Source organism: Syngnathus scovelli, chromosome 2 (genome assembly GCF_024217435.2).
Source record: "Syngnathus scovelli strain Florida chromosome 2, RoL_Ssco_1.2, whole genome shotgun sequence".
NCBI lineage: Eukaryota > Metazoa > Chordata > Actinopteri > Syngnathiformes > Syngnathidae > Syngnathus > Syngnathus scovelli.
Genome location: NC_090848.1, coordinates 23,325,261 through 23,342,185, shown reverse-complemented (window position 1 = coordinate 23,342,185; position 16,925 = coordinate 23,325,261). Strand labels below are relative to the sequence as shown.

At 48.5% G+C, this 16,925-nt stretch overlaps 2 protein-coding genes across 3 annotated transcripts in view; one reads left to right on the top strand and one right to left on the bottom strand.

Moving 5' to 3' along the window:
- irak1 (interleukin-1 receptor-associated kinase 1) overlaps positions 1-13,896 on the top strand; it is a 110,786-nt gene extending 96,890 nt beyond the window's left edge. For both annotated transcript variants that reach the window (XM_068653420.1, XM_068653422.1), the window contains exons 13-14: positions 6,697-7,345; positions 7,444-13,896. In XM_068653420.1, coding sequence (XP_068509521.1) covers positions 6,697-7,345; positions 7,444-7,523 — 729 coding nt within the window. In that variant the 3' untranslated portion in view covers positions 7,524-13,896. The remainder of the gene's footprint in view (positions 1-6,696; positions 7,346-7,443) is intronic.
- The window catches only part of tktb (transketolase b), a 5,646-nt gene continuing 2,174 nt past the window's right edge, over positions 13,454-16,925 (bottom strand). The window contains exons 3-14 of the mRNA XM_049754669.2: positions 16,762-16,875; positions 16,573-16,670; positions 16,305-16,496; positions 15,971-16,098; positions 15,683-15,879; positions 15,409-15,573; positions 15,172-15,328; positions 14,946-15,076; positions 14,794-14,877; positions 14,624-14,720; positions 14,355-14,474; positions 13,454-14,281 (exon numbers count right to left, since the gene is read on the bottom strand). Coding sequence (XP_049610626.1) covers positions 14,109-14,281; positions 14,355-14,474; positions 14,624-14,720; positions 14,794-14,877; positions 14,946-15,076; positions 15,172-15,328; positions 15,409-15,573; positions 15,683-15,879; positions 15,971-16,098; positions 16,305-16,496; positions 16,573-16,670; positions 16,762-16,875 — 1,656 coding nt within the window. The 3' untranslated portion in view covers positions 13,454-14,108. The remainder of the gene's footprint in view (positions 14,282-14,354; positions 14,475-14,623; positions 14,721-14,793; positions 14,878-14,945; positions 15,077-15,171; positions 15,329-15,408; positions 15,574-15,682; positions 15,880-15,970; positions 16,099-16,304; positions 16,497-16,572; positions 16,671-16,761; positions 16,876-16,925) is intronic.

Sequence of the window (16,925 nt, the reverse complement as noted above, 5' to 3'; positions counted from 1 at the left end):
GAGCTCTCAGCCAAGTTTCACAGCTCAGCAGTCTTCTCTAAGCTTGATCTCCACCAGGGCTACCTCCAGGTTCCCCTGCACCCAGAGAGCCGCAACCTCACCGCTTGTCACTCACATGGGGGTCTTCAGGTACACGTGCATGCCTTTCAGACTTAGCTCCGCCCCCAGCTCTTTCCAGAAGATCATGGCCACAATCTTTGCTGGCATCCCTGGCGTGGTCGTGTACCTGGATGACATCGTGGTTCATGGAGTGTCGTCAGCCCTACACGACGACCGCCTCTCCAAGGTGCTGGATGTTCTCTCCCGCTATAACCTCATGGTGAATGCTGAGGAATGCACCTTTTCTGCATCCGCCATCGAGTTCGTGGGCTTCCGTCTGACCGCTGACGGTCTTAGCCCGCTGCACTCCAATGTTGATGCCATCCTGCGCCTGCCTGAGCCCAGCCCGGTACAACTGTCCTCGTTCATGGGAATTACTGCATTCGGTACACTGGTGCAGCCAAAAACAACCTGGAGCTGAACCCGCTCAAGACCATGGAGATGACAGTGGACTTCAGGCGAGACCCTTCACCACTTTCACCCCTCACTATCCGCAGTAATACTGTTCTCTCCACAGATACCTTCAAGTTCCTGGGAACCACAATCTCTCGGGACCTGAAATGGACCAGCCACATAGACTCTGTCCGGAAGAAGGCCCAGCAGAGGTTGTACTTTCTGTGATAGCTCAAGAAGTTCAACCTGCCACAGGAGCTGCTGAAGACCTTCTACACTGCCATGATCCAGTCTGTCCTCTGCACCTCCATCACTGTCTGGTTTGGATCGGCCCCCAAACAAGACAAACACAGACTGCAACGGACAATCAGGACTGCAGAAAAGATAATTGGAATCAACCTCCCATCTATCCAGAACTTGTACTTGTCCAGGACCAGGAAACGTGCAAGTAACATCTCTACAGAACCCTTCTCACCCAGGTTGTAGTCTGTTCGAACTATTCCCCTCCGGACGGCGTTATAGAGCTCTGTACGCCAAAACCAGCAGACACAGAGACAGCTTCTTCCCCCAGGCTGTCGCTCTGATGAACTCACACCACTCTTAGAGTCTCAGTCATTGCTGTGCAATAACATCCTGCTCTCCACTTCTTTTTTGAATTGTCTACCATTATTTGTACTATGTGTCCTCTCTGCATCCATTGCAGCCTGGTCATCCTGGAAAAGGGGTCCTCCCATCTGTGGTCTCTTCTCAAGGTTTCTCATTTCCCCTAGTTGGAGTTTTTCCTTGCCCTCCTGGGAGTTTAAGATCAGGGAATGTTTGAGAATATTCGTCATTTTTCACACATAGTATCCTGAGTGTTGTAAGTCACCTAAATGTTGAACAGAGGCAGTGATGTACCGAAGACAAATTCCTTGTTTGGCACGCTCAAACATGGCGAATAGACATTCTTGAATCTTGAATTCTACCTGCGTTTCCTTCCCCACTACTCTAAAACTACAGCGCCGCTGCATGCCCTCTTTAAACAAAATGCCTTGTGGTCTTGGACTCCTGCCTGCTCTGCTGGAGTCCGGCGGCTGACAGCCCAGCTCACCTCTCTTCCAGTGCTCGCCCATTTTTATCTCCAGAGCCCCGCAATTGTGACCTGCGACGCGTCCAACACTGCGGTGGGTGCTGTCCTGTCCCAGCTCCACGGGGGGATTGAACGTCCTGCGGCGTTTGCTTCAAGGTCCCTCACCCCGACTGAGCAGGCGGTTGCCGACTTCCTCTCCTCCCTGTTTGCCCGCTGGGGTGTGCCTGACACCATCACCACGGATAACGGCCCCCAGTTCATCTCATCTGACTTTGCTTCCTTCGTGTAGGAGAGAGGGATCAAACATCTCAGAACGGCCCTGTATCACTCGCAAGCCAATGGGGGGTGGAAAGGTTCAACCAGACCCTCAAGAACAGTTTGAGAGCGCACCTGGCTGATGGCCTCTCATTCACAGCGGCCTTAGAGAACACCCTACTGCACTACAGGGCAACACCACACACACCACACCTCGCCAGCCTTCCTGATACTCCAGCTTCCCCTGGATCGACTACGACCTCCCAGGGAAGACACGCTGACAGCAAATCCCTCTCCCAGAGACCCGCGACAGGGAACCAGCAACGCATAAAGCGGCGCTACGACAGGGTGCGCAGGGTGGGACGGCCCGCACGTGAAGTGTCGGACTGGGTCCGCATCCGTCGGCCCAACCGGTCCCACAAGCTGCTCTCTTTCTGGTCCTCACCACAGCAGATCACTGCACAGTTGGGGCCGGCTACCTTCCATCTGGTTGATGGCTCCCGGTGGCATGCTAACCGCCATAGATGAGTCACACGTCGGCCCAGGACTAGGACTGGGCAGACTGGGATTGGGGCCTCGCAGCCATGCAGCCGGATAATCCAGTAGGGCACCCACCAGAGGTTGAGGCACAGGATACCGGTCTGGAACCGGGGCCCCGCCCTGTCCGGGTTCACCAGAGGCCCTCTTACCTGAACTGACTATGGCTTCACAACACCCGTGCTAGAACAGAGCATAGCTCGTCACATGGCACAATAATCCACAGGGCTATGCAGGTAAACTGGTAGTCTACACGGTTGACTATGTTCCAGTCTGTTACGTTATATTGCACTAACTTGTTGTCATGGGTTGGCATTCTGCGAAGGGGGTGCGTGAATGTGGTATGTGACTTTACGTACAAGAGTGTGACGTGACTGCCGTAAAACAGTGTGTTGGTCGGAAAAACGGTGAGTGTGTGTGTGATGTAAAATAAACGACAGTGAGCACGTAGCCGTTGTCCACGTGTTTGTGAACATACTAATAGCCGCTCTCCCGTCACTTTTAAACTCGCGAAATAACACATTTGCGAAAGATGAAGCGCTAAGTGGCGAGGGATCTCCCATTAATAAAGTCACCTCATGAAAAAATGTTTTCCATCCATAGGCAAGCGATCTGGCTACTACTCAATAGTAGGTGGGTGTCAACGTCATGACGTCATCTGTCCCAACATGACGGCATGCATTAAACAGTAGAGAGGGGGATTATTTTGGCAAAGACAAGACTAGACACAAAAATAAGAAGACTAGATTCTGATCAAACTTTCCATTATTGCTCTCTTTCTCCAGCAAGACCTCAATATGGGACTTCTGGAGGTACCCCTATTTTCCGGATTTCTTGCTCGTCATTAAGGCTGTGAATAATGGACCCGGAGCATAGGAAGAGTATAGCTTTGAAAAAAGTGTGTGTGCAGATGTGCAGAAAGGCTAACTGGGGTTGGTTAAGGCCGATGGTTACTATTATCAGGCCTAGTTGGCTTGATGTGGAAAAAGCTAAAAAAAAAAATTATATCATTTTGTTCATTCCCATGGGCTCACCACCTCTGGGGGGGGCCGAAGGGGTCGGGTGAGCTGGGCGGCAGGCAAAGGCAGGGACCTTGGCGGTCTGATCCCCGGCTGCAGAAGCTGGCTCTTGGGACATGGAATGTCACCTCTCTGGCTGGAAAGGAGCCCGAGCTGGTGTGCGAGGCAGAAAGATTCCGACTAGATATAGTCGGACTAGCCTCCAAGCACAGTTTGGGTTCCGGTACAAGCCCTCTCGAGAGGGGCTGTCCAGAGAGTCCTCTCTTCCACTCTGGAGTTGCCCACGGTGAGAGGCGTCGAGCAGGTGTGGGTATACTTATTGCCCCCCGGCTGGGGGCCTGCACATTGGGGTTCACCCCGGTGAACGAGAGGGTAGCCTCCCTCCGCCTTCGGGTGGGGGGACGGGTCCTGACTGTTGTTTGTGTCTATGCACCAAACGGCAGCTCAGAGTACCCACCCTTCTTGGGGTCCCTGGAGGAAGTGCTGGAGAGCGCTCCTTCTGGGGACTCCATCGTTCTACTGGGTGACTTCAATGCTCACGTGGGCAATGACAGTGAGACCTGGAAGGGCGTGATTGGGAGGAACGGCCCCCCTGATCTGAACCCGAGCGGTGTTCTATTGTTGAACTTCTGTGCTCGACACGGATTTTCAATAATGAACACCATGTTCAAACATAAGGGTGTCCATGTGTGCACTTGGCACCAGGACACCCTAGGCCGCAGTTCGATGATCGTGTCATCGGATTTGCGGCTGCATGGGTGAAGAGAGGGGCGAAGCTGTCAACTGATCACCACCTGGTGGTGGGTTGGCTCCGATGGTGGGGGAAGATGCCGGTCCGACCTGGCAGACCCAAACGCTCTGTGAGGGTCTGCTGGGAACGTCTGGCAGAATCTCCTGTCAGGAAGAGCTTCAACTCCCACCTCCGGCAGAGCTTTTCCCACGTCCCGGGGGAGGCGGGGGACATTGAGTCTGAGTGGACCATGTTCCGCACCTCCATTGTTGAGGCAGCCGACCGGAGCTGTGGCCGTAAGGTCGTTGGTGCCTGTCGTGGCGGCAATCCCCGAACCCGCTGGTGGACACCGGCGGTAAGGGATGCCGTCAAGCTGAAGAAGGAGTCCTATCGGGCCGTTTTGGCCTGCGGGACTCCGGAGGCAGCTGACAGGTACCGGATGGCCAAGCGGAACGCGGCTTCGGCGGTTGCGGAGGCAAAAACCCGGGCGTGGGAGGAGTTCGGTGAGGCCACGGAGAATGACTTTCGGACGGTTTCGAGGAAATTCTGGTCCACCATCCGGCGTCTCAGGAGGGGGAAGCAGTGCAACGTCAACACTGTTTACAGTGGGGATGGCGTGCTGCTGACCTCGACTCGGGACGTCGTGAGTCGGTGGGGAGAATACTTCGAACACCTCCTCAATTCCACCTACACGCCTTCCATTGAGGAAGCAGGGCCTGGAGACTCTGAGGCGGATTCTCCAATCTCTGGGGTCGAAGTCACTGAGGTAGTTAAAAAACTCCTCGGTGGCAAGGCCCCGGAGGTGGATGAGATCCGCCCGGAGTTCTTAAAGGCTCTGGATGTTGTAGGGCTGTCATGGCTGACACGCCTCTACAACGTTGCGTGGACATCGGGGACAGTGCCTCTGGATTGGCAGACTGGGGTGGTGGTTCCCCTCTTTAAGAAGGTGTGTTCCAATTACAGGGGAATCACACTCCTCAGCCTCCCTGGTAAGGTCTATTCAGGGGTGCTGGAGAGGAGGGTCCGTCGGGAGGTCGAACCTCGGATTCAGGAGGAGCAGTGTGGCTTTCGTCCTGGCCGTGGAACAGTGGACCAGCTCTACACCCTCGGCAGGATCCTCGAGGGTGCATGGGAGTTCGCCCAACCAGTCCACATGTGTTTTGTGGACTTGTAGAAGGCGTTCGACCGTGTCCCTCGGGAGGTTCTGTGGAGGGTGCTTCGGGAGTACGGGGTGCCGAGCCAACTGATAAGGGCGGTTCGGTCCCTGTATCACCGATGCCAGAGTCTGGCCCGCATTTCCGGCAGTAAGTCGGATTCGTTCCCAGTGAGGGTTGGACTCCGCCAAGGCTGCCCTTTGTCACCGATTCTGTTCATAATTTTTATGGACAGAATTTCTAGGCGCAGCCGAGGCGTTGAGGGGGTCCGGTTTGGGGACCTCAGCATCGCGTCTCTGCTTTTTGCAGATGACGTGGTGCTGTTGGCTTCTTCAGGCCGTGATCTCCAGCTCTCGCTGGAACGGTTCGCAGCCGAGTGTGAAGCGGTCGGGATGAGGGTCAGCACCTCCAAATCCGAGTCCATGGTCCTCGAAAAAGGGTGGAATGCCCTCTCCGGATCGGGGATGAGATCCTGCCCCAAGTGGAGGAGTTCAAGTATCTTGGAATCTTGTTCACGAGTGAGGAGAGGATGGAGCGTGAGATCGACAGGCGGATCGGTGCAGCGTCGGCAGTAATGCGGACCCTGTACCAGTCCGTTGTGGTGAAGAGAGAGCTGAGCCAAAAGGCAAAGCTCTCAATTTACCGGTCGATTTACGCTCCTACCCTCACCTATGGTCACGAGCTATGGGTCGTGACCGAAAGAACGAGATCTCGGATACAAGCGGCCGAAATGAGTTTTCTCCGCAGGATGTCCGGGCTCTCCCTTAGAGATAGGGTGAGAAGCTCGGTCATCCGGGAGAGACTCGGAGTAGAGTCGCTACTCCTCCACGTTGAGAGGAGCCAGATGAGGTGGCTCGGGCATCTTATCAGGATGCCTCCTGGACGCCTCCCTGGGGAGGTGTTCCGGGCATGTCCCACCGGTAGGATACCCCGGGGACGACCCAGGACGCGCTGGAGAGACTATGTCTCTCAGCTGGCCTGGGAACGCCTTGGGATCCCCCGGGATGAGCTGGATGAACTGGCTGGGGAGAGGGAAGTCTGGGAGTCCCTCCTAAAGCTGCTGCCCCCGCAACCCGACCCCGGATAAGCGGAAGAAGATGGATGGATGGATGGATGGATGGATGGATGGATGGATGGATGGATGGATGGATGGATGGATGGATAATTTTGTGTTAGGACGCAGGTGGCAGTGAATAAGGTACTTTAAGCTAAGACGAACAAAGCAAGCACAAAAAAAACAATATGGTTACATTTCATTTGAAGCTAGGAAATTCAGGAGTGACCCTTCATTTCATGTTTAACTTTATAAAAAATACACAGTGACATGGGGAAAAAAGCTGTCTTTGTTGAGCTAAGTGAAAGCGTCTGAAAACGTTCAAAAGGAAACAGATGGCGTGCTGAGCACATAGTCCTAATAGTTGACCTTTGACCTCCTTTCAGGTGTTTAACAAACTTCAGGACATCAGTAACCTGGTCAGAAAGCACGACCGTCCTTCTCCTCACTGTGTTTCCCCTGGATATCCTCACTCTTCAGACTCCAGTGTGGAGGTTGTGACCCAGCAGTTGTCCAATCTGGGACCCCAAGAGGACACCTACCAGCCACCCATAGGCTCCCTCCCCACCCTCCCCCCTCCTCCATTCTCTAAGAACTCTTTTCATTCTTCCATAGCTACTTCCCCCCTCCCTGTTCATTACTCCTCTCTACCGCCTTACCCACCCTCACTCCAGCCTCACTCTTCCTTCTCCTCACTCCCGCCGCTGCCATCCTCTCTCCATGTTTCCTCCTCATTTGAGGGTCCTTGTGAAACTGATGAGAGTCGAGGTTTCTCCCAGTATGACCTTTCTGCTGGGAGCCAGTTCAACTCTGAACTGTTATCTTTATGCCCACCCACCGGCGACCAGAACCAAAATCGAGCTGGGCCCACAACGTCCCTTTTCAGAGAGACTTCTGAGGACGAGTACAGAATGGGACCTCATTTGTCACACATGCCCCCCAGTGGCCCTCATTTTGGAGTGGGACCAGGAGCAGGTCTACCAGAAATCTCCTCTCCTCCAGGTCTTCTCCAGTCAATGTCTCCCCATACCTTAGGTAAGATTACAAAAATTGTCTGAAATAACGTCCATAAGTACATGCCTTACATTAGTGTATATCACGTCATGTTTTGCTCTGGACTTGTGGGCAACCAGATGGTGTGCAGCCTCATGAAGAGTTCAGGGGACCGGAGGAGAGTGATGAGCTGGAATATCTTGCTGCTACAAACACCTGACTGGTGAAGATGATTGAGGGTGGGGGAACATGAACAAGTCAAGTATGTATGCCTCCCACACGGTGAACCTGGATTACATCCTACTTGTGACTCATTACACTTCCTGTCTGGCTGTCTTAAATCACAAAATTTGACCCCGGAAGCTCAAGGAAAATTCACATTCCAAATGTCACATAAAAAAGGCAACTGATTCATTCCTCTTGAGTGACATTCAGACATTCACAAATGTTATTGACAAATTATACCAAAATGTACAGTTAAATGTTTTCATCCTCTATTGTCAACAGTTTGTGAAACCGTTCATTGCATTGCACATACTTATACAGACAATCACTTGTGTGGTGCATTGAGTGCTAATAACATGACCATAATTTCGTGCAATCTCTTGGAGACTCGGCCAAAGGCAACGGAATTGTCGTGTGTAGTGTTCTATAACTAGTTTTCCTGAGTGGCTGATCATTGGCCACTAGTTTTGCTGCTATTTGAAATTTGTGGCATTAAAATGTTGCTGATGTTCGTACTAACAGCCAATCACAAATTTTGTAACACATGAGCTTCACAATGTTTGTGAATTTGAAACGAGAGCCAGCCAGCTGCAGCAGAGCTTTTACTATTACAGTATTTATATATTTATATTGTGTTTTACAAGGAGGTACGTGGTGCACTGGTTAGCACGTCTGTCGTTCGATTCCGGCTCGGGCCTTCCTGCATGGAGTTTGCACGTTCTCCCCCCTCTGCCTGCGTGGCTTTACTCTGGGGAATCTGGTTTCTTCACACATTACAAAGACGCAATTGGGCACTTTAAATTGTCCTTAGGTTAGTTGTCTATATGTCCTGTGACTGGCTGGCAACTCGTTCAAGGTGTACCCCGCCTACCACCCAAAGACTACTGCACACCCGCAACCCTTGTGAGGATGAAGCGGTTCAGGAATTGGATGGATGGAAAATATGTTTTACAATATTTTGCTATGGTTATAATTTATGGCTATAAGGTGAAGTTTGGAGAGACTGTTGTTAAAATGCATGAGAGCTTTCACAACATTTTCGAGTGGCAGCTTGCTGCAGAGCCACTGGTTGGAGCTGCTCCAGAAACAGTCCAGCCCACCAAAATCAATCCCGCCCACTTTTTACCAAAGACAGCACCATCGACTTCTTTTTTTTTTTTTTTTTTTTTCAAATCCATTTATTTTACTTTATTGCAAATGAATGGATTGACAATCTAGTCGAGCAAATAATCATTTTTTTAATGTTAGTTTATTTTTATTGAAAATACTTTTGATAGTTTAAAACACACAAGGGTTTAACAGTTATAAGTTGTTTTTATTAAATACTAAGTCTTGTTCTGGTAAAACCATTTCTTTGTGAATTAAAAATGACAAGTTATTTTGTAATCTTGTCTCATGGCAATAAATATCTGCATGGATTATGAGGATACTCCGGTTTCCTCCCACATCCCAAAAACATGCTTGGTAGGCCAAATTGCCCCTAGGTGTGAGTGCGAGTGCAAATGGTTGTTTGTCTCTGTGTGCTCTGTGATTGGCTGGCAACCGGTTCAGGGTTTCCCCCGCCTACTGCCCGATGACGGCTGGGATAGGCTTCAGCACACCTGCGACCCCCGTGGGGACTAAGCGGTTCAAAAGATGGATGGATGGATGGATGGATGGATGGATGGATGGATGGATGGATGGATGGATGGATGGATGGATGGATGGATGGATGGATGGATGGATCCATGTTTGAGATAAACATCAATATTGATATCTTTATTTTACATTGAGTAAACTAATTAGTAAACTTAATAGAATAAACATACAATAACAACAACTAAAAACAATAAGTAAACAACACTAAATAAAATAAAACGAAGGAGAGATTAAAACTCCTACTGTAGTTGTTTGTAAGAAAGAAACTTCTCTTTGTTAAACAAATGCTTGCGCCTGAAACAGGTTTTGTTGTTTGGTTTCAATATTACACATGTATAATAATGGGGAAAAAAAACTAAAGGTTTCTACTCCGTGGATTTTGCCTATCACGGGTTCTTTTCGGAACGTAACCCCAGCGAAAAATTAGGGATTACTTTATTACAATTATAACAATGATGTAGGAAGGAACTCCGGCTGAAGATCCGGAAGAGGAATGAGAACTACGGGAGGAGGCTGGAGAAGCAAATGGGGCTTAACAACGCCAGAAACGTCTGCAATCCATCTCGGGCCATGGAAAAGGGGTTGATCAGAAACCAGCTGATGGTTCAAGGACTGGGCGGATGAACTCAATCGGTTCTTCAACAGATTTGATTCCGCCTCCGCCCGCCTCTTCACCCTGCTCCGCACCTCAGCCTGCCACCTTCGACACTCCAGCCCCCCTGCCGGCTCAACAACCCCTTCCCACCCCCGAAGTAACTCCTCAGTCTTCCAACACCCCCCTCACTTTTACAGATCTTCAGATGAGGAGTCACCTCAGAAAGATCAAGACAGGCAAGGCCCCGGGCCCAGACAGCATCTGTCCGAGACTACTCAGGGACTGTGCGGACCAGCTGAGTGGCGTGGTTATGTACCTGTTCAACCTGCACCTGAGCCTGAACAAAGTTCCAGCCCTGTGGAAGACCTCCTGCGTGGTCCCCGTACCGAAGGTGCCGCGCCCCAAGGAGCCTAACCACTTCAGGCCTATTGCCTTGACTTCCCACCTGATGAAGATTATGGAGAGGATCATCCTGGGTCACCTGCGTTCACTGGTGGAAGCGCAGCTGGACCCCCTGCTTACCGGCCTGGTGTTGGGGTGGACGATGCAGTGATTTATTTGCTGCACAGAACACTGCTTCACCTGGAGGACATCGGGACCACTGGCAGGATCATGGTCTTCTTTTTGTCCAGCGCTTTTAATACCATCCAGCTGTCACTGCTCAGGGTGAAGATAGAGAAGGTGGGTGTGGACCAGCGCCTGGCTGCGTGGACGACAGACTTCCTCACCAACAGGCCACAGTATGTGAGGTTACATTGCTGTGAGTCTGACGTGGTGCGCTGCAGCACAGGTGTCCCCCAGGGTACGGTGCTCTCTCCTTTCCTTTTCACCCTGTACACTTCAACTTTACCCACGACACCGCACACTGCCACATCCAGAAGTTCTCAGACGACACGGCCATTGTTGGATATGTTTCGGAGGGGAACGATCTGAATACAGGACGGTCATCAAGGACTTTGTCAGCTGGTGGCTCAACCACCTTCAACTGAACACCAGCAAGACGAAGGAGATGATTGTGAGCTTCGGGAGGACAGAACCCCACGTCACTCTGGTTAAGATCCAGGGATCCGACATTTGAGGAAGTTGAGAACTACAAATTCCTGGGTGTTCGCCTTAACAACAACCTGGAGTGGACTGATCACACCCACGCCCTGTACAAGAAGGGCCAGAGTCGCCGCTGAGGAGACTGAGGACCTTCGGTGTTTGCAGGGCTCTCCTCAGGACCTTCTATGACTCTGTGGTGGCCTCAGCCATCCTCGAAGCTGTGGTCTGCTGGGGTGGGGGCAGTACGGACAAGGACAGGGCGAGACTGAATAAGATGGTCAGGAGAGCAAGCTCTGTCCTGGGTTGTCCCCTGGACTCCATTGAGGTTGTGGGTGAGAGGAGGACTTGATTAAGCTGAAATCCATCATGGACAACACCTCTCATCCCCTCCATGACATTGTGCAGTCCCTGAGCAGCTCCTTTAGCAGCAGACTATCACACCGACGGTGTAGGAAGGAACGATTCCGCAGTTCCTTCATTCCCTCTGCTGTCAGACTCTACAACATGTGTGGCACCTAATAAAATTGTGTCGTCTCTCCTAGCGGCACTTGTCTTTGTTATTTATGCTTTTTGAAATTTGGCACTTGTTTTTCTTGCATTCGTATGCGCTGCTGTGACAAGTAAATTTCCCCGCAGTGGGATGACTAAAGTTCTATCATCATCATCACATAATGTAAAACATATTTCAAATTCATGTAAATAACTTTTCATTTTCCTGATAAAAAAATATATAAACTGACTGCGGTTGAAATGAAAATGGACCATCATCACCTTTGTATCCATTGAACTTGACTCACTCTGGGTGTGAGTTGCCATGATATATTTTTGTATTTATTTACTTATGAGTTCCTTCAACCAGTGTTTCCCAACCTTTTTTCATTCATGGCACACCTTTTCATTGGAAAAAATCTCACGGCACACCGCCAACAAAAATCTGTTAAGCTCCTATATTAAAATCAGTTATATTACAACGAAACACATAGAGTCCTATTCCTACATATGTATGGAGAGTCGAATAATTTAATAGAAATAAATACTAAATATTCTTTGAATTGTATTCCTTTTTTTAAATAAAAGTGACAGTTTTTTTAAAAAGGTTTTAGACGGTGTAAGACATAAACTATTTAAAGTGATTGTGATTAAAATAAAAGAATCAACGTGATTTTGTTTACTGTTTTAGACTAGGTCTATAAATATTGCAACAATAAGAACAAAGTCACTTTTAAAGACGCTCTGCTGTTCTGACAGCAGCTGAGTGGCTATCACAGCCGAGGAGTCTCGACTTGACTGCTTATTTTACGTATTATTCTTTATTCTTTATTTAGCCAGCCATATAACGAGCTCATTAGGTATACCATAATGATAATAGCATTTTCAATTCAATCAATACAGCATAGCGAGTAGTTATTGGATATTTATGTCATGATACCGCATGGTGAACAATGAAATGGACATGGCGGGGAGGGTATGGGCCCATTGGGCCACTAATAATCCCCCCCCTCTCAAAAATCTCGAGAGATCTACAGCTAACAATCTTTGTTTGAACACAGCCAAGTTAGGTGAAGAAACCAAATCCTCAGATAAAAAGTTCCAAGGGTTAACTACCCTATTTGAGAAAAAGTATTTTCGACAGTCTAGCCTCGATTGCTTTTTTTGCGAGCTTGTGTGTATTTGACCTGGTCGCGGCATAGGGTGCCCACTCGAAAAGCGAATTGAAAGGTATGTCAACTAACCCATGAATAATTTTATAGACCATGTGTAAATCAAAACGTAATCTTCTAAGTTCTAACAACTCAAGTTTTGCAACCTCCAAGCGAACTGCGTACGGTACTTCCGACAACCCAGGTAGTCGCCTTGTGAACAATTTCTGCACGCTTTCAAGTTTCTTTATGTCTCCGAGCAAGTATGAATTCCAAACTTGCGTTGAACTTTCAAGTATGGGCCTGATTCAGGACTTGTAAATCGAAACGAGAGTGTCTATATTTCTTGACTTGAACGATCGATAGAGGAAACAAATCATTTGCTTAGCGTTCCTGCTGATGTTCGAAACATGCGCTGAAGATTTCAAATTTTCTGATGTATGTGAAAAATAACCAATCCAGGTTCTCCGGTTGAGGTGCATTCTCTGATTTCCATCGGACCACAAACGCACCACAACCGTCATAGTGTCTGTCACTGTTAGCAAACCCACACAGCAACACACACATAAACTGAATATGTGCCTATGCAATACAATCATATCGACACAATATGAAATCTCAAGATTCTCCGATTCTCCACACATGCACGATCAGCAAGTGGCTGACCAGGCCTTGCGCGAACTGACCAGTAGTTTGGCGATCCTGTTTACAATGCGCTCCGTAATTAATATTGGACATTCCCACGGCACAGCTGAACGTCTCTCACGGCACACCAGTGTGCCGCGGCACAGTGGTTGGGAAACACTGCCTTCTACATACCAACACCTTCAACACCTGTGATACCTAAACAAATCAATTGGATCCATTGAATTATGCATCTTTTACATACTAACTTTTTTTGTGTGTTGATTTTCTGTCATTGAAGTCATGGACAACGGCAGAAGATAGAGACGAAGTTTACTAGTTTTTTCATTTCTGGCATTCCCAAAAAAATAAAACAAGCAAATATGCCATCAGTCAAGATATTTATTCAAATGCTTTACAAGGCACCAACATCTTCAAAGCCATTGCTTACACAAGTCACGCATTCACAATTGATGCCATCAATAGCGAAGGTTAAGCTGCATCTGTCAAACGGACTTAACTTTAGGAAATGAACGCAAGAGCTTGGGTTCACCATGTTTAAATTCAGCACACCAGAAGAACACCAGTAACATTTTGTTGGGAATCAGTAAAGTTATGAATCAAGCCCATCAGGCTTTCCATCCTTAAACATGAAATTGCCGTCTTCAACATGGAAAATGCCAGCCGAGTAAACTCGTGACACGTTTTAACATGTTATGTGCCGGAGATACAAGGTTTGGAATGTGTTGGGTTCATTCTCAGCTCAAATTTGATCAACCTGGACTTTGGACTGGTTGACAATTTGTAAACGTTTTTTTAATGAACAATTCATTCAAAAACTGTTAAGCAAAGCAATGTTTCACATATACAGTAGCTGAATGTGAAGATGAACAAGTAAGTTTCCATCGGCAAGTAGTAACAAGATCACACAATAGGTTCTGCTAACCATGCAATAAGAGCTAACTGAAACCTGCCTGACAAGTTGGGTAAAAAGATTAACAAACGTGATAACATCAAGCCAAAGACAGTGCGGTCTTCTTCAGTTGGCAAATCTCTGGTGCACAGCGTTGGCGATATTCTTTGCACTGATGTTATAGATGTCCAAAAGCTCTTGGGGCTTCCCGCTGCGAGGGACACCGGTGACTCCCAGACGGGTCACCACAATGCCCGGCTCGTGGCCCACTGCTGACAACACTGCCTCTCCGAGACCACCTGTGCAAAAGTGTACTGTCAAAGATCCAAACAACCCTCATGCAGACAATAGAAGGCAACGCGCACAACCAACCCTCCTTGTAGTGGTCCTCCACTGTGATGATGTGTCCTCCAGTGGCTTTTGCATTTGCCAGAATGGTGTCCACATCCAAAGGCTTGATAGTGAATGGATCAATCACACGAATGCTTTTCCCTAATCAAGAATTAACAGAATTAAAAATCACTCCAGAGTTTGTTTGTTGTTGTTTTTTTTTTTTAAATATACTTTTGGCAGCACTGGCTTTGAGGATACGCTGCAATCCCATTTACACAAAGAGCCACAAGAGGGCAGTGCAGGATTACCTTCACTTTCTAGCATGTCAGCAGCAGACAGAGCCTCATGCAAAGTGACTCCAGCTCCAATCACAGTCACCAGATCATTGTCTGACTTGCGTACAACCTGGTGAGAATTATGTTTCATTACACAGAGTAACCCAGCGCACACATTATGCCACATAAGGATAACTACTCACCTTGGCTTCACCGAGCTTAAAAGGCTCAGATGCAGAGTAGATGATGGGAGTATCAGGTCTGCTGGTACGGATGAAACACATACCCTGAAGGAAATAAATGAAATGTTAAAAGAAAAGTTGGCAATGCATTGCTAAATAAAATATTGAACAACCTTTGTGTTAGCTGCCAACTCCACAGCTCTCTCGGTGGCCACTGCATCACTGGGGTAAAATACCGTGCAGGTTGGGATGGCACGGAACATCGCCAGGTCCTCGAGTGCCATCTGAGAAGGACCATCCTCACCTAGGGTTATATACACATCAGGACACTGTTCAGTGCCCGGTCAAAAAAAAAAAAAAGTCAAAACATGACTGTCTGTAAAAAAAAAAAAATCTCACCAATAGAGACCCCACAGTGGGAGCCGACAAAGTTGACATTGGCCTGAGAGATGGCACCCATCCTGATCTGGTCATAGGCTCTGGACAGGAAGGCAGCAAATGTGCTGACAAAGACCACAGTGCGGTCTCGAGCAGCGCAGCCAATGGCTACTCCCACCTGCAGCAGCAAACAAAGAAAACACAAGTTGAGGTCATATTGCTCAGTGTTCATCGCAGGGAACTTTTAATCTCTTTTACCATGTTCTGCTCAGCAATGAAACATTCAATGAAGCGGTCAGGGAAAGCTTTCTGGAAGCTTATTGAAAATGTGGAGTTTTTGGTGTCCCCATCGAGGGCCACCACTCTGTTGCTGGATCGGCCCAGTTTAACCAGCGCGTTGCCGTACGCACGTCTTGTTGCCATCTAACAAAGAAGGTCAAACAAATTAATGATCTAATAAATACAGGAAAGTCATCTTCGAATGACAAGCACGGAAATAAAATTGAGACAAGTGTGAATGAACTAAAACTACCTTTTCGCCGGCCTTGTATGTTGGCGCTTCAGACAGGTAGATCTTGCTTAGGTCTGCGGGTAAGACGTCAGCTTTGGGCAGCTCAGGACACACGATCTTCTTGGGGTTTTGTATTTGCCCATTTAGATTATTCAAGAGTCCATCCACCATGTCCTTTGGAATGGGCTTTCCGTGCCAGTTCAATTCATCCTCGATACCTTGCAAAAAATATAGACAAACCATTGAAAAAATATATACAAAGTGGAAGGCAATATAATGAATGAGCACGCTATGAAACCCCCTGCCTACCTTTGAGCCCTTTTCCCTTGTATGTCTTGGCAACAATGCAAGTGGGCCTGTCCCGACTCTGCTGAGCATCCGCAAACGCGCGACACAGCGCTTCCACATCGTGCCCATCAACAACAATGGCATTCCACCTACAAAGAAAAAGGAGAAAAACAAAAAGAGAAACATGGGGGGGGGGGTGGGGGGGTGGGGGAAATCAAAGCCTTAAATATGCCACAGCCCAAGTAAACAAAACTTACTACAAAAAGGCAACTTTAAGATTATAATATTCAATCCAGGAATCTAATGCTCTTACATAATAGTTTAATTCTATTTGGAGACTTTAGCGGCAACTAACCCAAAAGCTTCGCAGCGCTTTCGATAGATGTCCATTTCATGCTGAAGAGGAGCGGGATCGCTCTGACCCAGCCGGTTGACATCCAAGATAGCCACCAGGTTGTCCAGCTTGTAGTAGGCGGCAAAGGCCATGGCCTCCCACACCGAGCCCTCTGAGCACTCTCCATCTCCCATCATGCAGTACACGCGGTAACTTAAAAAAAAAAAAAAATTCAGACTGAGCAATATACAACCGTTAAAAAAATAATAATTATAATTTACATATTCACCTGGCCTTGTCAAACATCTTTCCAGTGTATGCCATGCCACAGGCAGCGCTGAGACCCTGCCCTAGCGATCCCGTTGCCACGTCAACAAAGGGCAGTTTCTGGTCAAATTAAAATACACACAACAATGCTCGTCTTTGTCACGTTCAATGAGCTCAAAATGAAATGATGTGCAAGGCAAGAGGCGCTTACTGGTGTGGGGTGCCCCTCCAGGTCGCTGTCAATTTTGCGCAGGTTGAGAAGGTCCGACTCCTTCACAAAACCGGCCTCAGCCCAGGCAGCGTACAGGATTGGCGCGGCATGACCCTTGAGAAAGGAAGCGGGAGTTTTGTATGGCACTTATAACACGCAACATG